We start from the raw sequence: 23,418 nt of genomic DNA on the forward strand, positions 1-23,418 counted from the left end.
GAAGGGGCCAACAAACATGTGGACAAGGGGGATCCAGTGCACATAGTGTATTTAGATTTCCAGAAAGCCTTTGACAACGTCCCTCACCAAAGGCTCTTATGTAAATTAAGCTGTAATGGAACAAGAGGGAAGATCCTTTCATGGATTGAGAACTGGTTAAAAGACAGGGAACAAAGGGTAGGAATAAATGGTAAATTTTCAGAATGGAGAGGGGTAACTAGTGGTGTTCCCCAAGGGTCAGTCCTAGGACCAGTCCTATTCAACTTATTCATAAATGATCTGGAGAAAGGGGTAAAAAGTGAAGTGGCAAAGTTTGCAGATGATACTAAACTGCTCAAGATAGTTAAGACCAAAGGACCTTCAAAAAGGTCTCACAAGACTAAGTGATTGGGCAACAAAATGGCAAATGAAATTTAATGTGGATAAATGTAAAGCAATGCACATTGGGAAAAATAACCCCAACTATACATACAATATGATGGGGGCTAATTTAGCTACAACTAATCAGGAAAAAGATCTTGGAGTCATAGTGGATAGTTCTCTGAAGACGTCCACACAGTGTGCAACGGCAGTCAAAAAAGCAAACAGGATGTTAGGAATCATTAAAAAGGGTATAGAGAATAAGACGGAGAATATCTTGTTGCCCTTATATAAATCCATGATACGCCCACATCTTGAATACTGCGTACAGATGTGGTCTCCTCATCTCAAAAGAGATATACTGACATTAGAAAAGGTTCAGAGAAGGGCAACTAAAATGATTAGGGGTTTGGAATGAATCCCATATGAGGAGAGATTAAAGAGGCTAGGACTTTTCAGCTTGGAAAAGAGGAGACTAAGGGGGGATAAGATAGAGGTATATAAAATCATGAGTGATGTGGAGAAAGTGAATAAGGAAAAGTTATTTACTTGTTCCGATAATATAAAAACTAGGGGCCACCAAATGAAATTAATGGGCAGCAGGTTTAAAACAAATAAAAGGAAGTTCTTCTTCACACAGTGCACACAGTCAACCTGTGGAACTCCTTGCCTGAGGAGGTTGTGAAGGCTAGGACTATAACAGGGTTTAAAAGAGAACTGGATAAATTCGTGGAGGTTAAGTCCATTAATGGCTATTAGCCAGGATGGGTAAGGAATGGTGTCCCTAGCCTCTGTTTGTCAGAGGATGGTAATGGACAGCAGGAGAAAGATCCCTTGATCATTACCTGTTAGGTTCACTCCCTCTGGGGCACCTGGCATTGGCCATTGTCGGTAGACAGGATACTGGGCTGGATGGACCTTTGGTCTGACCCAGTATGGCCATTCTTATGTTCTGCTTGACAAGCCTTATTTAAATCACTCCTAAAAGACTAACTCTGCTGTCTCCCCTCTATGAAGTGTAGGGGGGAGAAAATATAATTAAAACATCAAAACAAATCACCTCCTGAGTCACCATGTGATCTTACTGTCACATTTGCCTTCTCTTATGCCCTTCTTCCTTGTCTGTGGATGACCCCCACTTCTTGTATCATGTCAAATTTAGACTGTATGCTCTTCAAGGTAGGGCCCAAATCTTTGTTTTGTGAGGTGCCAGGTACAATTTTTGGAACTTGACAAGTAATAAATAAATTAAAAGTTATTCATAATAATAATAATAATAATAATAATAATGAAGTATACTGTTGGCAGTACTCCCATTAGCCTGAGTTAGATTCAGAGTTGCCAGTGTGCTGTTTGGTCTTTCTTAGTTTAAGAATTACAGGATTCATATGGAGAGAAAAGATAGGTGAGGTAATATCTTTTATTGGACCAACTTCTGTTGTTGATAGAGACAAGCTTTCGAGCTTACACAGAGCTCTTCTTCAGGTTGCTCTATGTAAACTCAAAAGATTGTCTCTCTCACCAGCAGAAATTGGTCTAATAAAAAATTATTACCTCAACCACCTTGCCTCTCTAATATTCTGGGTCCAATATGGCTATAACAACACTGCATATAGGATTCATACATACAGTGTAGATCAGAACACCGTATAAATAAATTACACCATACAGGCTCTATGATATCAATATATTTCCAACAATGGAAACTGAGCTGCTGCAAGGCCTCTGAAATTTGCCTTTTTTCAGCCAAGGTGCACTAATATTTTGTGTTTGTGTGTGTGAATATAAAACTTATTTTAATGAAAAATCATTAACTAGTGAAGTGTAAGGTTCTGAAGCAGGTTACTCTACTATCATGAGAGAAGAGCTGAAACAAGGAGCAGGATTTCAAAACTTCATTACTATCTCTTCCCCCACTACTTTCCCCCACCTTCCCCCCACTGATTATATCACAAACAACAGCTGCTTACAGAGGAATTTTCTCTTTAGCCTTTTTTTTTGTTAGAAAGTTGCTAATTTTACATTAACAAATGTATTTTAAATAGAAAAGCCTTTTCTTTAAAAAAATTCCAAAATGACAGGGATCATTTAAGCTTAGTATGATTTCCCTACACCCTATATTTTAGCTCTAAAATCTATTCTAATGTTAGTTGTCATAAAACTCAGAGTCTTTGGATTTAGCTTAATGATGCATTTTTAGGTCCAAGCAATTAAACAGCAATATACAATTAATCCATAAAATACAAAGTAATAGAAAATAGAGATGGAGAAATCCAGTTAGTTCATATGGTCTATCTCCCTACTAGTGCACAGTACCGTAATTTCCTAGTTTTGTTCAGTCCAGTTTTAAATGACTCAAGCAATGAGGCTTTCACTACTTCCCTTGGATGATTATCCAAGGCTAGAATAAATCTCACACCATTCAGAAAAATTTCCTGATACACTGTCAAAGGTTTCCTTTGCTCATTTTCATTGTATTAATTACTTGTTCTATTCCTTTCACCCACCCTAAATAATCCTCCCTATTTTAGGAGCCAGTTTCTTCCCTTTGCCAAGGGCGCCTGGCTGGGGAAGAAGCTGGTTATAGCTGCCTGATTCTCAAGCTGCCCTGACCTCAGCTCTCGTTCAGCTTTGTGACAACAGCTGGCACTGCTTCCTAAGGGACCATGCATCAACTAAGAACTATCCTCCTGACACACTCTCTATGCTGCGGTAATCGGGGAGGCTGGTATAGGTGCACAGTACACAGAGTGCTGTTATGGGTAAACAGTGAAAGTTTAATCTTTAAACTACAATTTTCTTTGCTCTTGTGGATTTCTCTGACAATCCATTACTTAATGTCACATTAAAAATTAACCAATGCTGGGTAGAATTACTGGTATGGGAGAGCATGCCATTCTGGCCTTTGCCCTACTGTCTTCAGCTAATTATTAGCAGCATTTTTGTTTTTCCAGGCTGAGCACTAGTAAGGCATAACTTCAATATTTGCTTTATAGAGTTTGAATACTTCACCTCACCTAATCCAATTTTATCAGGAATGGTTCACTTCATAAAGGAACTACACACAGCTTACTGAAGATAAAATTTCCTTTGAATTTTCTGTAAGCAATTAAACAACAATTTTCTCCACCCATACAATTTGCCATCTTATCACAGCCTTTCCCATGACAAATGTAAGGAATTCATTTCCATCATTCAATTCAGAATCATCCTACTTTGTTATAACATCTTCTGCATCCCTCCTTGAGTAGTTCCATTCCTATCATGCACTCTTTATCAGTCTTCAGTGGTGACTCCATAAACTGTATAAAGATTTTTAGACTCCCATAAATTTCAGTTTTCACATGACTGCACTTCTCAGTCTACCTTCTCCCTAAGTCATCTTATCATGATCTTCAAACTTTAACTACCTTGAGTACATGGATAGCTTTCAATTTACATATATTTAAATGCCTTAAATAATTCATTCTTATACACCTTTTCTGCTTGTCTATGGCAAAGAAACTATTGCTTATCACAAAAACAGAAATATTTCTCTCAGGAAAAAGGAGCAAAACAAATTCCATCTACTCTCTCTACCTCTCTCTTACACAGACACATACACCAAGTCTCGCCCTTTTTATGCTTTACCAACCCTAATCTAAACATCAACCAATTTAGTATTCTCCTTTACCTTGAACCTTCTTTTCTATCAAGGGGAGGGATAGCTCAGTGGTTTGAGCACTGGCCTACGGTTGTGAGTTCAATCCTTGAGGGGGCCACTTAGGGATCTGGGGCAAAATCAGTACTTGGTTCTGCTAGTGAAGGGAGGGGGCTGGACTCGATGACCTTTCAGCGTCCCTTTCAGGTCTAGGAGATCTGCGGCGGCTCCGCCCGCGCCCTAGCCTTCAAGGCCAGAGCACTGGGCAGAAATCACATCGCGTCAACACCTGCCTTAGGCCTTCGCGATGCTTTGTTTTATTTAAACAGTCGGATTCCCCTGGTCCACACCAGTTCTAAATCAGCTGCTAGGCACCGGCCGAGGCGGAACGCCGGCCCCCGCGGAGGGGGAGAGGTGAGAGACGCCCGCCGCAGCTGGGGTGATCCACAGGAAGGGCCCGGCTCGTGTCTAGAGTCACTGCCGCCCCCGGGAGAGGGCGGCGCCTCATCCAGCCGCGGCTCGCGCCCAGCCCCGCTTCGCACCCCAGCCCGACCGACCCAGCCCTTAGAGCCAATCCTTATCCCGAAGTTACGGATCCGGCTCGCCAACTTCCCTTACCTACATTGTTCTAACATGCCAGAGGCTGTTATCTGTAAATATGCCTCAATACTTTCACAACATTGCCTGGGTACACAACTGACCTGATTCCCTCCCTGCTGCTATCCCAGTTCATGCCTTCATTTCCTTTCTTCTTGATAATGTAACATGCTCCTCAATGCCCTCCACAGGCCTTAGCTCTTTAAACTCCAGAATGTATAGAATTCTGCAGGCCACTTTCTCACATATACCAAAGAGTGGGAATTCCCACTTCCACCCTCAAACAAGTGTACTAGCTAACCATCTATTTTTGTATTGAGTTCAAAAGTGCCTTGCCTTGTTTTTATTTTTCCCCATAGATTTTTGTTTTCCTATTCCTTTCCAGCTCTCCCTTCTCATATAGCCCCTGTCTCAGTTTGCCCTTTCCCACAATCTTGCCACTGTTAGCGTGATAGTTTTCTCCTCAGCAGTGCCTACCACCTCAGACCTCCTTCTTTATCTGTGCATCACTGACCACGTTTCAAATCTCTTCTTTAAATGTATCTTCCACTATTGCCTATGCCTGTCAAATTTTCCTCTGGGCATATGTCTGTTTGCTTCAATTATCTACACCACACACACTTTTATTATTAGATTTCTTTTATTACCTAATTATGTAAAGAGTTTGAGATACAGTTTCTATGAGTCAATCCTAGCAAATGTAACATGATAGAGTGAAAGGTGTATACATTTGCCTGATAACAACTCCTCCAAAAGTCTACAATGGTCATTTTTCTGCCATTGTTAATAAAGCCGGTTAACCTTTAGATTAGATTAGTTTGGCTAAGACTAGTTCTAGCACATTTTTACAATCCATTCTGATTACACAAGGAAGCAAAAGAACATTTAACTAAAATTATTTACCATTGCATTGCAATTTTAGTACATAAATAGCACCATTGTAGTATATTAAGAGCTGCCAAACAGCAACTGCACTCATCTTTCACTCTGTAACGTTGTGAATGTCTGTTCTGCCCAATTCTGGTAGTTGAAAGTGCGTGACACTTTTCAGCATCATTCATGGACACTGTATGTACATGCAAAACTTTCCTGTTGCATCTGAGGCAACAACTAAACAGGTATTAGGTGGATCAGAGCATACCTAATAGTATACATTCACAAATAAACTGCCTGTAAAAAGGCAGGGATTCTCCCCAGCCGGCAATGCATCCACTGGCATGCCCACAGTTTCTTCTGGGGAGTTTTATTTCTCAAACCCAGGCAAAGCAAACAAAAACAGTTTTTCAACTCATCCTGGGCTACAGTCCCCAGGGGACTTTCCCCCCTCCTTTATCTCTCAGGCTCTCACTGCCTACCCTTTCCAGGGTCTCTGGCAGTTGGGCCTACTTCTGTGCCCTGTTCTCTGAGCACCATCACCCAAGGCTTTTCTCCCTGGATACCATTTTATGAACAGTTCCTCTCAGGTTCTCACTGGCTCACCTCTTAGGCTGCTCCTGCTTTCTGCAGTACCTCCCAGGCACTCACTGCCTGCCCTCCCAGAAAATTCTAGAAGTCCTGCTGCTTCTACATCCTGCAGCTTCCTAGTTCTCACTCACCAGATGACAGTCTCTCTCACTGGGTCTTCCTCTGACCCAGATGCCCGCTTTAAACCTAATTGGGGTTAGCTGACTAGGCACAGGTACTCTGGTGCTACTCCCTCTTAAAGGGCCAGTGTCACCCTGTGACTGCTCCATATTACAGTTGGCCTTCTAAAGACCAGGAAAAGATATATTTGTGCCTCATCTTAGTTGTGAAAGAGAGAGAGACTCATTTATCTTTTCTCAATAGTCTGGAAAGTACCAGTCTACAATAGGGTTGCCAACCCTCCAGGATTGGCTTGGAATCTCCCGGAATTGGCATCAATCTCCTGGTAACTATTGAAAGCAATCCAGGAGATTTTAATAGGATATTTTAAGAAAATTACATTATGTCATGTTGGGGAAAAAATCTCCCGGAATAGCTTCAGTCAAAGTTGGCAACTCTAGTCTACAGTATATCACTACTAAGTGTAGAAATAATTATGATATAATAAAACATATACATTAATACTAGACTACAGTACATCACTACTAAATATAGAGTAAGACACATGCCAAATTCTTAGCATGAAGTCTCTATATAAAAATAGCCAACTTACACAACACTCACAGGAGAGATTCACTGGGAAAATTAACTAATGGACAATGTATGAAATGTACTAAATATTAATATGAAAAATTTGTGATCCACTCCACTCTGTTTTAGCTAATGCTCTGAATATAATGACGGTTTACTAAGTAGCATATTTTTCATATATCATTAATATTTTAACCTTTCTAATGCCATATCGTCCACGTTTTTTGGTTAGGGCCCTACTGTGCTATGGGCTGTACAAACAGGTAGAAAGTCCCTGCCTCAAAAGAGTTTACAATCCAAAGGACAACACATAATAGGTGGAGATGACAAACAGTGGGTCAGGTTGTGGAGCAGGAGAGAAAGGGTTAAAAAAGCAGGATATGTGCAATGATTCTCAGACAATCAGCAGCAACAATCACAACTCTCCACCTGCCAAGCCATTCCTGATGCACTACGGAAGAAGCAGGTTTAGAGGAGGGACTTGAAGGAGGCTTAGGAGCCGGCTCTATCGACTGGGAGTTTCTCTCATTTGTAAGGAGCAGCATGGGAGAAAATGTGAAGGTGCTTGTAAGAGAACTGGAGAATTGGATAATTGAGGCTGACACCATTAATGAACCGAAGGCAGGAATCAATCTTATGATAATATAAAAGGTAGGATAGGAAGGGGAGAGCTAAGTTGTGGAGGGCTTTGTAAGTTGGGACAAAAAATTGTTTTTGATGTAGTGAAAGAGAGAGGGGATGACAGTCAGAATGATGGATTAGGAAAATGATTTTAACAGCCTGTTGAATGGACTTGAAGGGGGGAAGAATGCAGACATTAAGGCCAGAGGAGGTGATTACAGTAATCCAGGTGTGTGATGATCAGTGCTTGGACAGTTATAGTATTTGGACATATTAAGAAATTACCTAAGAGGCATTTCTAGCCAAGCTTGATAAAGTCTATAAAATACAGAATCAGAAATTACCGAGTCTGACTTATATTTACTACATGATTTTCTGTCAACACATGGGATAACAAAGTCTTTAAAAATGGATAGCAATTGCCCTTGATTATGCATAGAAATTGATCCAGAACAGGCAGAAGATCTCTTTAGTCATGATTTAGAAGACTGACATTTTGACATGACAGAAATTATATAAGATTAATGACAACAATGACCGTCATGTGAGGAAAAATTATCTCCTATAAAAGCAAACATTTGCTAGTGGAAAATTGGGTACACAAGCTCATTAGGGAAGTGTGGTGGGGCCAATGGGTGGGATTTTGTTTTTTTAAAGCCTTTGTTTGTTGCTCTTCATTATTTTTTTGTTTGTTTCTATGTATATAATGCTAATGGTTTTAAAATCAGTAAATAGATACTATGGATGTACTTCTTTTATGGAAGAAATACAGCGGATTCTGCTTATTAGCAGCCTGTTGGTTCTCAGAAAACAGTTGCTATTATTTGAGGTGCCTTCCCAGGCTGCAGCCCTCCAAACCTGCCTACAGATAGTGCTCAGTACATCCTAGCACTTCCTGCCCTGGATGAAGCACCGCAACATTGGGGCTTTGTAGGGCTGCAGCCAAGGAAGGAAGCGCTGAGATGGTGCCAGGACAGGGCACAACCCGGAGAACACCAGGAGAGGTATCCTGCAGCCCTGCAGGCCCCCAGTGCCCCTGCTCCCCATGGAAAGCCTTGGCAGCTGGGCTGCAATCTCCTTCCTGCTGCTGCCCCCTCACCAGCTGTAGACAGGTGTGTGGGACTCCTGCCAGGGAAGACATGTAAAAAAGCTATCAATAAGTGGCATGCTTGTAACCAATATCCAAATCCTACTAACATTAAAGTCAATGGGACAGGACTGGCACCCAGCAAAACATTGCTATTAACTAGAAGTTGTTAATATCAGGATTGCTATTAAGCAGCATCTGCTGTATATATTTTTTTACATAATAATGAAGGTACTCAAAAAATTAAAGCATTAATAAACAGTGGCTTGATTTAAAACAAATCTTCATAATATGAAATATACCGAGTATACATGTCTCTTGCTAACTGTAGGTGTAATAAACAGGTCTCATTGGAATAAAGCATCTTACATTTTCAGTAGTCCCAGTGATTACATGCAGCCCATCATATGTTGACTTGATATACATCCCCTAAAGAAATGGCAAGAGAAGGAATAATTAGTATCTGTGAGTAGATACTGCTACAAAAAAATAGCTCTCTTTAATATTGCAACAAACAAACAAAAGATGTTGGAAGAATGCTTGTTCTGGATTAAAGTCAATGGCATTAGAGCAAACTGTGGTTGAATACAATTTACAAAACAAAATTAAAACAAAAACATATTAAGAGTCAATATAAAAATACATGTTCCCTTTGAATGCACCTCCATTAATTCCAGCATCAACGAATAAGAAATCTTTTGGACAGGATTTAATAACTAACATGATAGGAGAAGCTGGACTCATTTTGGCATCTGAAACACACAGTAGTTCGTTACGTTACTAATCTCAAAAAAGAACTAAAGTTGTCAGAACCCAGGTAAAGCACAGAAATAGAGGCTTTAAACTTAAATAGCCCATACTCCAGAGGTCTATTGATTCCATAAAAAATAAAACTAGATAAAGCCTGGTGTGTCAGGAAGGTTCAGCAGCTAGCACTCTTGCCTCTTAATAAAAGTGTCACGTACCACCCCAAGACTTGAGCTTTCATCTTAATGCTGACAAGGTAGAAATGTGCTATTAAATCATCCTCTTTTGAAGGATTCTGAAGTCCCTTCTGCTGTCCAAGTAAAGTTAAAAGCCTCACAACCAGAGGAGGTCAAAAATGTCCCTCCTACCCCCATGGAAAATTTAGACTTGCTGGTTTAAATAAACAAACAAATAAATAAAAATCTGAATACTTTAGCAAGAAATTTTATTCCAATATGTTGTTGCGCTGCCTCATAAGAGTTGTAAGTCTGGGTGCCTCATGCCTCCCCCTCACCCCTGATCTTCCCTATAGGCTGGGCTCCCTGTTGGGATTACATCTCTCAGGATGAACAATGGTCTTCTCTCTTAGTGAGGGGAAGCAGTGCATCATGGGAGTCACATGGCCAATGTGCATCACAGGGGATTGTGTCGGTCTGGGAGACCTGGCCCACAGAGAATATAAGACAACTGAGGACAAGTCCAATGAGGCACTGCAACAGCACACCCAAATCAAAATATTTTGGGTTTTTTGGCCAAAATATTTAATTTAGTCAAACCCCAAATTTCCATTGATAAACACTTAGATGGATAATTTTCAACTAGATGTATTCACATTTTTTGAAAAGGGATAACCTGTGTGTCCTTCTAGCCAATATTCCCTCTCTCCAGTCCCAATAAATAGGTTACAGTTTTCAAGGATGTTTTTAAGTTATTGCTGAATGCATAATATATAGCTGCCATATTGGGTGTATTACATTACTATTGCATTGCCATTAACAAAATTACTGCTTCATAAAGTTCTTTCAGAGTATGAAAATCAACTTAGAAAACCATTCTATTCCACTCTATACAATACCATCATTATGACTTAAGGAGAGGGGGGAAATCAATTTTCTCCATAAATGTTGCAAAATCATTCTAAAGTACCGAGGATATTTTACTTGCTTTAAAAATAAAACAAAACAAAAACAGTTCATAGTTTACTAAGATGTTGATCATGAATTTGATACTTTTGTCAAAGAAGTTCTGCTTGCATAAAATATTAATCACAAGTTACACTTTTAGGGAAGGAAATGAGATTGACAGCAGCCGAACTGTTGCCAACTGATGCAGTTTGCAAACTTCTTGTAATGCCCAGTGGCCAAGGCGGGCTAGGGGGCAGTCCAGAGCTGTAGTCAAGGGTGCGTGAGTAATTGGGTAGCCAAGAGGTCAATCTGTATTGGAGGCAGTCTGGGGCAATTGTCATCATTCTCGCAGGGATCAGCAGCCAGAAGATCCAATCCAAGGGGCTGGGTCAGTGAGTTGGGGAGTCGAGGTCAGGCAACATGGCAGCATTTTTCTTTTAAACAGCAAGGCAGCAAGGTTGGCTCAGGCAGAGAAGCATGGCAAGGTGGTCTAAGCCGCAATCAGCAGGCAATGGTCTGTCACTCAGACAGCTTCCTCTTCCTGTTGGGGGGTTTATATAGCCCTCCAATGAGAGGCACCCAATGAGAGTACTGCCTGTCCATCCAATCAGGTGCCTGGCTGCTGTGGGCCTGTAGGCCTTTAGCACTAAGGCTGTTGGTTGGGGCAGCAGTTTGATTTATTGCCATGGCACAATGGCTAAAGATACTGAGAGACCTGGGTTCAATGCTAGGGTCCTGACACTGCAATTTTTCCATTGAATGTCCTGCTTAGGAAGACTAAGAATTATAGTCGCTTTGCTATCCAAGATCCACTATGGCAAGCCCTTATTCTTATTCTCTTATGTAGTCCTATTGACTCCAACAGAACTAATCTCATTAGTAAGGACTACTCAATGTAGTAAAGATTGTCAGATCAGGAACTAGGGATTCACTCTCAAACTACAAATGAACACCACAAAAAGGATGATACTCTGTTGTATTAAACTTTCTTTAAAAATGAAAGAAATCTGTTAATTTAACTGGGTTAAATATATATGGATTTGGTACTGCAAAATACTGTGATTCACAGAAACACTATTTCCGTTTCACGTTTGTGATAGACTGTCAACTCCTCTGCTTGGCTACTGACAAACAGAAAAAGTAGAAAGAATGCTCTGGTGTTTGGAATTCTGCTTCAGGATCAATTCTCACTGAGACCAATTCTTCTCTTGGAACATCACAGCATAAATGTCAACATGTTGCAACATACTGTTAGAACATGACGAAAATTGTTGGGCTCTAAAAAGTGATTCTGAGACCTCTATCCTTATTAGCAGACATTGCAGACCACTGATGTACCCAAGAAAAACTGCTATGATACTGGATGGTTTAGCACTGCCTGGGTTAGCTGTACAAACAGGGTGTGTCTACACGGAGATAAAAAACCCATAGCTGGCCTGGGTCAGGTGACTCGGGCTCACTGGGCTTTGGCTCCAGGGCTGAAAAAGTGCTATGTGGATGTTCACGCTTGGGCTGCAGCCCGAACTCTGGAACCCTGTGAGCCTGAGCCCAAACATCTACAGAGTAATTTTTAGCCCCACAAGCCCGATTCAGCTGACCCAGGCCAGCTATGGCGGTACTGTGTGGCTTTATCCCCATGGAGATGTACCCACAGACACCAGGAACTCTGGGTTCTGGTTTACAGCCAAGTCTCTCTATTTCTGGGGTTCTATATTTAAAAGATCTTTTAAAGAACAAAATGCAACTAAAACATATTAGGTCCAATGCTTAGTGCTTCCTTCGGTCAGTAAGAGTAGAAAGAGAAATAAAAAAGAAGTGTTTAAAAAGATAAAGATATACTCCCTCCACCTATTTGGACAAGACACCTTCCTTTAGTTTCTGAAATTTGTGCCTCTGACCTCCCATTGCTCTTCCAAGAGAAGATCAGCAGGCTGTTGAGCTTAAGGCATTATAATGAAGACAATCTTTCATGTCACATCACATAGATATAATTGTAACGTTTTGCATTTTTTTCCTTGAGAACAGTTTGGGATGGAATACCTCAAGTCCATATGATTTCTGTGGCTGAAACCTGGAAGGGCAGTACACCACCTCACAAATGGCAGCTAGATAGCTAGCTATTAGGAGCAAGAGCAGACAAGTCAACCTATCTACTTCTAATACTCTTGTATTTCTTAGACAATAAGGTCAATTTTATTTCCTCTTTTTTTCTTTTTTCTTTATGAATAGCATCATGTATTTTTACTGGACATCACTCATTTGAAGCTTAAAAGCCAAGCTTACCCTTGATATAATTAATGGAAACTGACATTTTCTACAAAGATTTATAGATGTTAAGACAAGAAGGGACCATTATGATCATCTATTCTAAGCTGACCATTTGCATAACACACAGAATTTTACCCATTAATTTCTACATCAAGCCTATAAGGTTGATCAGGTTCAACTAAAGCATATTTTTAAGAAAGACATGAAATAAGGATTTAAGACCAATGCCATATAAAAAGGTAATAACTTCACCATACTTCTCAATATTCTCCTGTTTCTACTTACAAAGTTCACATTAGCTCTCTTAGCCACATCATCACATGGGGAGCTCATGTCCAGTTGCATATTCACTGTGACCCCTATGTCCTCTTAAGAGTCACTGCTTTCTAGGATTTTTTTGTTTTTGTTTATTTAGATTTAGTCAAGATGCCTATCCAAGACTCTAGGTGTCTTAACATAATTAATTATTCAGTATATTCAGTTAAAAGAAATCAGTTCCACAGGAATACAGCCAGCCAGCCACCTATCCATTTCATCATCTAAAAAATATACCCTCGGCCATTTCCCAACAATGGGTGAGCAATTTTCAGAGTCTCGGAGCTCTCACAGAAAGCTCCCTACCATCTGCCCCTCTCTTTGATAACTAGGAAGATCCAACTCAAGTGCCCCTCCTGACCGTGGCTGAGCAGTATGGCCGGAGGAGAGAGGCAGTCTAGCAGCAAGGCCAGATACGTGTTATTTAGCAATTTATAGGTCACAAACCAACATCCTAAACTCCATCCATCTGGTGGGCAGAGTGAGAGCAGCTGGCTTCAGCAGCGTTACTGAGCATGCTCAGTACAAACCAAGCAATGAATATGGAGGGCACGTGACCCAGCATGCCCTCCACGGGATCACCTCTGCTGGAGACCAATGGGCTGCCAGTGCAGATCCCAGAACACTGGTGTCATGTGCTCCCAGTGAGATGCCCTGCTCAATAAGCAAGCCTATTGATACAGTCCCCCATCCTGTATGTGAGACCCACATTCTTTGTTCCTACATGTTGGACTGTAAATTTGGCTATATTAAATGCATTTTGTTTGAATGAACCCAGTTTATCATCAATCCATAACATTCTATATAACTGATCTGTCATTATTATTTACCACCTTACTAATATTTGTGTTATCTGCAAACCTTACCAGCAAAGATTTTATAATTTCCTCTCTGATCTTTGATAAAGATCATTAATATCATTGGGCCAAGAACAGATTCCAGTGAGACCCAACTAGAAACACTATGATGATTCTCCATTAACAACTTTATTTTTATATCAGTTAGACAGTTTTTAATCTATTTAGTAAGTGCTATATTGATTTTGTACACTGCTAATTTTTTTTAATCAGAACATCAGGCAGTTTAAAGTCACATGCCTTACCGAAGTCTCAGTATATTATGTCAACACATAATAGACTTAAGCACACCATTATCAACCAAAATTGTAATCTCATCAAAAAATGATATACTGTAAAGTCTGTTTGAAAAGACCTACTTCCCATAGAATTATGTCCACAGACGCTCAGACTTAAAGGCCAGAATATACCATTCTGATCATCTAGGCTAACCTCCTGCAAAACATAAACCATACATATAACCCAGTAGTTTCTGCATCAAACCCATAACTTCTTGTTGAGCTAAAGTACATCTTACAGATGGACATCCAGTCTTGCTTTAAAAGATTTTCAGTGATGGAAATCCATCACATCCCTAAGTAAAATTACTTTCACTATTAAAATGTGTGCCTTATTTCTAGCCTGAATTTGTTGACTGTTGATTTACATTACTTATGTTACCATCCTTTAATTCTTTATGATAGAATCCTGTATCAGTCATTCCACGATTTTTCCCAGCATCAAAGTCAGACTAATCAGCTTATAATTACCCTGATCATCCTATTTATGCTTTTTCTTAAAAAATATTGTCACAGTGTTTGCTTATATCCAGACCTCTGGAACTTCTCCAGCATGCCAAGATTTATTAAAAATCAGCATCAATAGTTCAAAGAGTTCCTCAGCCAATTCTTTTGAAACTCTTAGGTACAAGTTATTCAGTCTTGCAAATCTAAAAGTTAGTAGATACTGTTTTTATTATTCCAATGTTTGCCTGACATTAAGTAAAGCATCACAAAATCTTGTTATTGTCCTCTCTTTATTTTCATGGATCTGTGTCTTTAAAAAAATTTGCTCTTCCAGAATTTGAATAAATTTGCATGTCAAACTCCCAAATACAAACATCAGACATTATGCACATGCCTGCTGCACCTCTACATTTCCATACCTATCACCTAGATTTAATCAATTCCATGTGAGTCAGAGGTAATTTGTTTGACTTTTTTATATCTTGCATATACTGTTCTTGCTACAAATTTGGACTAATTGTGTGGCTAGGTAGAACAAGAATGTATCTTTTGATATATGCAATTCTTTTTAACTTGGTGAGTCTGGGAATAAAAAAAAGAATACAGGCTCTTCTCTGTGCTTGAGGAGTTATGTGCATGAACCCCCCAAAACTGAAATGAGGCTGTATTATAAAAAGTTTTGATCCCTTGTCTCCACAATAGAAAAATGAGCTTGCACCTGTTTTTGTAAACTATTATCACAATATGCGAATAAGGTGAATTTTTAAAATTTTACTTCAGAAATAATAAGACAAATGTGAATAAAATTAAACTACAAAGGACAACATTTTTATCATGACAACCTATTTTTATAAGCTTGTGTATAGTAATGCATGGCACCTATTTATCTACATAATAAGATTCTAGGATTGTCACTGTGTGTGCATCTGAAGAAGTGAGGGTTTTTACCCACGAAAGCTTATGCCCAAATAAATCTGTTAGTCTTTAAGGTGAACACTGGACTCCTTGTTGTTTTTGTGGATACAGACTAACAAGTCTACCCCCTGATACTTGTCACTGTGTGTGTCACTCTGAAGCCTAAAATGTCTGTTGAGTCCGTGATAGAAATAGCTACAAGCATGGTTGAGAGCTCTTTTTGTTTAGAACATCACCAGGTTCAATAATCTCTGGGATTCATGTCTGTACCTGTCCAATGTTTAAATTCACAGCCATTTTCAGCTTATACACTTTACAAATTACACTCATATGACAACATGGGCTTTCACTTAGTAAAGCCATAAAATACGTCTTTTTATTCAGCTTTTCTTTTTTTACATACTTTGGTATGTAGAATATGATAGGTGCAATTGTATTTTTCCATTGGGGAGAAAGTTTTGACTAGAACACTGAAAAAAAACCAGCCTCTTTTGTAGTAATTTTCTTTCTTTTGTCCAGGGCATGTATTGTAGAAATCAAATGTGTTCCACTTAAAAGACGGCACTTCAAATCACCCTTTGCAGTACTATAAACATTTTTCATGAAATACCCTGTCCTTGATATGCAGACTTTCAGGGCTTGCCTGTCCCGCTATGCAGAGAACACATAGTTCAGTTCAGCTCTTAGCTGCTCTCTCTGATAGGAAGATTCTCAAAGGACTATTTACCATTCTGTGTAAGATGACACTGAGACTTAGAAATATATTGTTTGTAAAGGACAATTTAAGGCGATACTACTTTAAGGGTTGCATTACTTTAAATCAAGTTTTGTAAAGAGGAAGAATTGAACTTCTACAGTCAATTTTAAACTATACTGAAATGTGTTTATCCCAAGCCTCCAAATTTCCTGTTTGTAACACGGATCCTAAGGTGTGCCAGAGATAAACAAAAGGTTTTCAGAGAGAATTTTCTTTCCACTATCTGCTAAAGGCAGAATAATCTACCTTTGGCTCTGAGTGTAGCTCCATTTGAAAGTTTGTATATGACTGCAACATTTTTGGTCTCTTAGACACAGTGCTTGAATCATGCCATAACACACTGAAATTCCATGCTGGCGCTTTTTTAACGAGTCACAATGGTGTTCCAGTACTTCTGCTGGTCCTGGGCCAGGTGGCTCCTTTCTGTCCTGTGAGGGAAGCAGGAGCCAGACACAGTTAGGGAGAAGGCAAGGAAGAAGTGGTCTCTGCACTCCTTGCTCACTCTCTCACTCCTTGCTCCCATGGGCCTTCCGCAGGAGCCCACCCCCTGCTCCCTCCCTCCCAGGGCTTCTGACTGCCCTGTGTTCAGGCACTTCTTTTTTTTAAGGACTCCAGAACTGCTGAGAAACCTTCTGTTAACATGTTGTAAACCCAATAGAAAGCACCTAGTTAAACTGACATTCACAGGTAGAATTAGTCAGAACAGCTGGACCTTGCTCTAGATGTAACAGGCCATCTGTCTTCATTGAGTTTATTACTGCTTTACCACTGAGATGTTCCCACATAAAGCACATCCCATAATGAAGAAGCCTAGTTAAAATAGAAATATATCTTTAAAAAATTCTTACAATACCTATATATCCCATGCCAAAATATAGTGTTAATGAAATATGATAGTTGAGAAATTGAATCATCAATCATCCTTTTTTCCCAGACCTTGCTTGTTTTGTAGATCTCACTATAACTCTTGCTAATACTGCTGGAGTTGAAGAAGTGTGAACAATGGTGGAAATTCTTTGTAAAATGTTTCTACTGTAAGCAAGGTTTAAAGCAGCCATATTGACTCAGTAACCCAAAATTGAGTGTACTGCAATAATATTTTACATGTATACAGAAAAACATTAATCTTAAAACACTTTATAAATTTCATACAGAGGGCATCCAGTCCTGCATTATTATAGTTAATAGAAGTTTTGTTATGCTTTTTAATAGAAGCAACATCACATCCTTATAGAATGCAGGACTCTTCACAGCAGTAACAGGAAGGGAATATTCATATGACACTGGTGCAAATCCCTGTTCTTTCAAAATGCATCCTGGGCTCATTAATGTCTACAGAGAGCAGACAGTACTTTGTAGTTGAGATTTTGCCTGAAAAATCTACTGTAAACAGCTTGGAGCTCAGTTTATTAACCTTTGAGGAATGCAGAAATGAGCAAATCCTCCATAGCTTTGAACTTGTGCTCCAGGAAAACAAAATGCTTCAAAACTAGCATTTAGATCTGTAAGTCATCCCCTCCAGTAGAGCCTAAAATCCCGTAGAACATGTTTCTGTTAGGCTTGTTTTTTTTCTTCTTCATAGTGTTCCCTGGCTTTGCTGGATGGATTGTTGGGGGCCTCTGGTGTGGATTGAGAGATTTCAGATCCAATAAAAATGAAAAAACAGGCTTGATCAATCTTTCAGAAAGTCTGTTTTTCTCCCAACTATTCATTTGGGGCTTGAGATAGATAGATATAAACATAAACATTTCATTGTGTGACCCCCATTTCTTCTGTAATGTGAAGGGTAAATAACACTTCCTTATTCACTTTCTTCACACCATTCAAGATTTTATAGACCTCTTTCAGATCCCCCCTTAGTCATCTCTTTCCCAAGCTGAAAAGTCCCAGTCTTTTTAATCTATCCTCATATGGAAGCTGTTCCCTACCCTTAATAACTTTTGTTGCCTTTCTCTGTACCTTTTCCAATTCTAATATATCTTTTTTGAGATGGGACAACCAGAACTGCATCCAAGGTGTGGGTGTACCATGGATTTATATAGTGATAATAAGATAGAAAATGTCATAATATCTATCCCTTTCCTAATGGTTCCATTTCAGGTTCTGAAGGATAATTTACTGTTCTGGTCACAGTCTCTTCTGCCTGTCCTCCCCAGCTTGATTCCTTGTGTCCCATCCCCCCAACCTGTCCTTGTCCTAGTTCTGTCTCTTCCCCATCCCTGGTTCCTGGTCCCACTCCCATTCTCCTTGCCTACCCAGTGCCAACTCTTATCCAGTTTCAGTGTTTCTAACCCCCTCTGTCATTTCCCTCACAGGCTTCAAGTTCCAGTCCCCACCAATCAACAACACATCCTCCCCACCCCCACCAGTTCCCAGTCTCCACTCCCCCGACTAGTTCCCCATCCCATTTTCATTCCCAGTCTCACCAGAAAACTTGTTCCAATCTACTCATTTCCCAGTCTAGCTTTTCCCCTTAGTTTATTGAAATCAGACAGTCTCCTCCTCCATGCTGCCAGGGTGCTAGCCAGAGGAGTCATCACTCAGCATAGGAGAGAGAGAGGTTCTCCCTGGTCCCAGTTTTGGTGCCTGGTCCCACCCTCATAGACTCATAGATTTTAAGGCCAGAAGGAACCATCATGATCATCTAGTCTGACCTCTTGCACATTGCAGGCCACAGAACCTCACCCTGCCACTCCTGTAACAGACCCATAACCTTTGGGAAAGTGAAGCTTGCAGTGAAGTAACTGTCATGGGGAGAGGCAGAAAATGACTGGCTCTTTGCCCCAAATCAGCAGACAATGGTGTAATTTTATTGACAACATAAAGTTTGGCTTCAGGTTGTTGACAACTTAGTTGTCAACAAAATTGGGATTATAGAAGAAAAATGTGTTTGCATGAGAAGAACTCCAGTTAGATGCATAATTCCTAAAATGGGAATTGCAAATGCCATTTTAAAAAATTGATCAAAAAACTAGAGACAGCTTCTTCACAGTGCTAGCTAGTTCATTACTACCATGCCATTCTCCAATTGCAAGCCTATGAGGAATACCTTTGCTAAGAAAAAGCTAGCAAAATGGGATTATACGGTGTATATATATTTTTAAAATACTCTTCTCCTTACACATGTCAGAGTATTAAAATACCACAAAAACAGGTTTATATTAACAAAAAAGCACATCCATTAAAAAGTCTCTCTTGCTGAAGATCATTTAGAAGGAAAAAAAAACACAGGGCTTACTACAGTTACTCCATTATCTCAAGTGGTAGATGTCTATGCTGTAGATCTAAAGGCTCCAACTCCAGGTGTCAATATGGCTCCATATGAGAACATTTCTTTTGCAGTTTGTTTGTTTTTTAAAAGTGTAGGAAGTATCTTTTAAAAGAAGTACGTTAGAAGAACATTAAGGTTGTAAAGTCAAATACTCAAAAGTTAGGAAATACCAGAATTAAGGTGCCTATTGACCCTTGAAGTCTTTAAACCATAATTTGACGACTTCAGTAACTCAGACTAGATAATCATGATGGTTCCTTCTGTCCTTAAAGTCTGTGAGTCTTGTTCAGCTTCCCTGCGAATGTGCATTATGATACAATCTTTTAATTACATAAGCACATACTACTTTTCCCACAACCCCTGCCTCATTCAGTGCACAACATGGACCTGCTCCAGGGATGAATCAAGGCTGTGTTGTGAAGAAGGCTGTTGTCTGTAGGACCCTTGTCTCATTTGGTGCAGAAGTTGAAAGGCCTTTAGGGAAGGAAATAGGGGACTGAAGGAAGAGAAAGGATGGTCTCATGGTTAATACAGTTTAATATCACTGTGGCCCTGAGAGCACCCCAATGCCGAGAGCTGTCTGGTGTCTAGCACTGAGCCTCAGCAGGCCTGACCAGCTGAGTGTATTCCAACTCACTGTTATCATAATCTGTATCTACACGGTGTCATGCAGGGTATCACATATGAACTGAGTAACACACTGGACAGTTAATATTATTGTGTGTGTATGTATGGATGATATGTATGAAAAGTTATAAATATGAGCTGGAAATAGGTTCTTAAAATGCATTTGGGCAGGTAGGACTTAAGTCACTCTGCCCTAGACAAAGGAATGTGGTCCTGCCTGCTTGAATGTGTCTCCTATGTAAATTGAACAGACACAATAGAATTACATTTACATAAAAGTTAAAGCCATCAAATTAGTGAGTGGCGAAGGCAGCCACGTAACTATTGGGGGAGGAGACTGCAAAAATTAACCTGGCATCAGCGCTCTCGTAAAAATAGCAAGCTGAGGCCTCAGGAGGGCTTCTTGTCTTTGAGAACAAAGATAAAACTTTGAAGATCTGAGCAGAGAGAAAAAGCCATTTTGGTATCCTTCACCTGAAGAGACAAAGAAACCAAGCACTTTAAGGTCTGTATTGGACCCTGGCTAAGAACTGACCAGCCATGTTGGAAGAACAATTGTCATGAGAAATCTATGTTGAACAAAATGCTCTAGTTTGTTAAGCTAGGTTTTTGTTTTAGAATCGTAATTTTACTTTGGTTTGTTTGTAACCATTTCTATCTCAATTCCTTCTACTTGGTATCACTTAAATATCTGTTCTTTATTAATAAATTTTACAGCCATCTCAGTGCAGTGTTACTTGATGTGGGTACTTGATGCACAAATGGAAAATTAAAAACTCTCCAGTGTGCGACTGTGGTCACCCAGAACAGACCATGGAGCATATAATGACTCAATGGCTGATTCCCAAATATGAAAGAGGCATCACAGCATTATGCTCCGCTACTCCTGATGCAATTGTCTGGCTTAACCATCTAAATATAAAATTACAGTTGTTGCTCTACATCCACATCAGCCATACGAAGAAGAAGTGCAGTGTTTCAAACTGAAGGATAAAATCCTCAACCAAATTAAGAGGTTTGGACCGTACCAGTGCTGCGTACTGTCTCTTTAAAGGCGCAGCGAAATTGATAAGGAGCTATAGTGAGAGGAACTGAGCACTGCAGGGAAGATGATTTGGGGGCAACTCAAGGCTGGACGAACTGTTGGTGTCACCCTGCAAGGAATAACCAGGCTGGTGGAAGCCAGGGTGAGGTCATTGTGCTGTAAGTAGGCTACTGGTGTCAGGGATCTGAACCAAAGATGCACAGCACAGAAACTCCCAGGGTTACAGGACAGGTGATGACACGACCTCTTAGTAATCTGGGTGAATCCCCAAAATGTCAGAGTCACTTTCGAGAAAAGAATTCCATCTCTGCCTCAGTCACAGAGGTCCTAAGAGAGAGGCTGAGCAAGTCACAAACCATATTTTTCATAGATGACCACTAATTTTATGGGTGCTCAGATGCCTGGAGTCAGATTTGCAGAAGTGCTGAGCACTCACAGCTGCAACTGAAGTCAATAGATGCTGTGCTTTAAATAGGTCTATAAAAATGTAAAATACTCTGCAAAATCAAGCCCTAGGCATCTCAAGCTGGGCATCCAAAATTAATGGACACTTTTGACAATTTTAACCTTAATCTCTCTGTGCCTGAGTTCACTTCCTATAAAACTGGGATAATAATACCACCTTACCACACAAGGGCGTTGTGAAAATAAACTTATTAATGTCTGTGAAGCATACAGATACTACAGTGAAGAGTGCCATAAAAATGCCCATCAAGAAATTAATAATCCACTGCAGTACAGAACTTGGTTAATATGTAGTAAATAGTGTCTGGGAACCCATATGCATACATGCACGGACTGAGGCAGGGGTCCTGTGGAAAATACAATGTGACTATGTAATTAAAGATTCTAATAATTTGTAATCCATTCTCTACTCTATTTTTCATCCTATATTTTCCTAAAGGTTTTTTCCTTTCTGCCCTTTCATTGTTCCTTTTTTCCGACCTTTTCTAAGAATATGGACCCAGGAATGTTGACGTTTGCAAGGAACTTCCAAACCTATAATATTCCAGCTCTTTCAGAATTAGGCAAAATAAGCTCAACCATCCATGGTAATTACATTTTACCTACCTATATTCTCACTAGCTGTTTTGATTACAGCATTCTTCACCTTCCCACCTAAAGTATGTATTGTATTGTTGTGCCTAATAATGATTTCACCATATAGAAGGCTGCATTTCAGTGATGGGTGAAGTGTTTTTTGTTTATAACATTTGTAAAAAAAAATCTTTGGAATTGTTTTGGTTTAAATATGATATTTGTTAATTCAGACTTGCACTGTTTCTTGCTAGAAACTACCATCCTACAATATTGTGAGGTGACTGTGTAATTTAGGTAAATGACAGGGATAATAATGAAACTGCCAAATCAGGATTTGAATTCAGGTTTCAAGAAGTGAAAAAAACAATTTGTTACTCCACGCTGACCTCTACAAAAATCACCTGTAAGAAGAATCATACTTATTTAAAATAGCTTTTTATTTAACTTCAACTGGAAAATAACCAACTTGTGACACCAGCAGCTATTCACTGAAGTAAATTTCTTATAAAATACATTTCTGCAATGAAAATGAACCAAAAAGTATTTTTGTGATACTTTAAAACTCTGATAACTACACAGCCAAAATTCCCTAATGTGTACTATTACCATATGAGGAGAGATGCTTTCTATTTTTAAATTTAAAATACTGAGTTCTTCCAAATTGTGTAGTTCTTTATTTTTATTCTGAATGAGAAATATTAAATATGCACATATCTGTCAAGCTGATCATCAGTGTATCCAAAAAACACTTCCAGTTAAAATTATTACTTTAAAGAATTATTTTTTGAAAAACTTGGCTGTTAAAGAATTCCCCCTAAGGAAAGGGGTGGCCTGAAATGCACAGAGTAGATCTGGGCCCAGCAGAAAACTAGTTATTCACAGTGGAGCCACAGAGAAACTGAATGGCTGTTTTGTAGCATTAAGAGATCTACATGAAATAAGCATTTAATAAAAAAAGTAATGGCGGCTTAGCTTGCAAGCTGGTAGCCAGATACAGGAGTGGACTCAACCAATTAGAAGAATTACCTACCTAGAGACTGTATGGGTCTCTCCTGCTCACTCCTATAGCTGGACCCATGTGGTATATAAGCAGCCTTCTTGCACAAGAGATGCAATCAGATAAGCCTGTCTGATCCTTAAATCAGCCAGTCTGAGGTCTGCTAAGTGGTCTCATCTTGCTGCCAATGTTTCTAGATCCAGTATGATCTCCTTCCCAATCATTCATTATTGCAATATAAGGTCTCTTTTATATATAGTTTTTCAATTA

General features: G+C 39.6%; 1 protein-coding gene across 1 annotated transcript in view; it reads right to left on the reverse strand.

The window, feature by feature from the left end:
- LOC101942787 (connector enhancer of kinase suppressor of ras 2-like) overlaps positions 1-23,418 on the reverse strand; it is a 547,551-nt gene that overhangs the window by 271,305 nt on the left and 252,828 nt on the right. Inside the window, exon 7 of the mRNA XM_065556812.1 lies at positions 8,829-8,888. Within this exon, the coding sequence (XP_065412884.1) occupies positions 8,829-8,888 (60 nt within the window). The remainder of the gene's footprint in view (positions 1-8,828; positions 8,889-23,418) is intronic.

The sequence above is a fragment of the Chrysemys picta genome, chromosome 9 (assembly GCF_011386835.1).
Source record: "Chrysemys picta bellii isolate R12L10 chromosome 9, ASM1138683v2, whole genome shotgun sequence".
NCBI lineage: Eukaryota > Metazoa > Chordata > Testudines > Emydidae > Chrysemys > Chrysemys picta.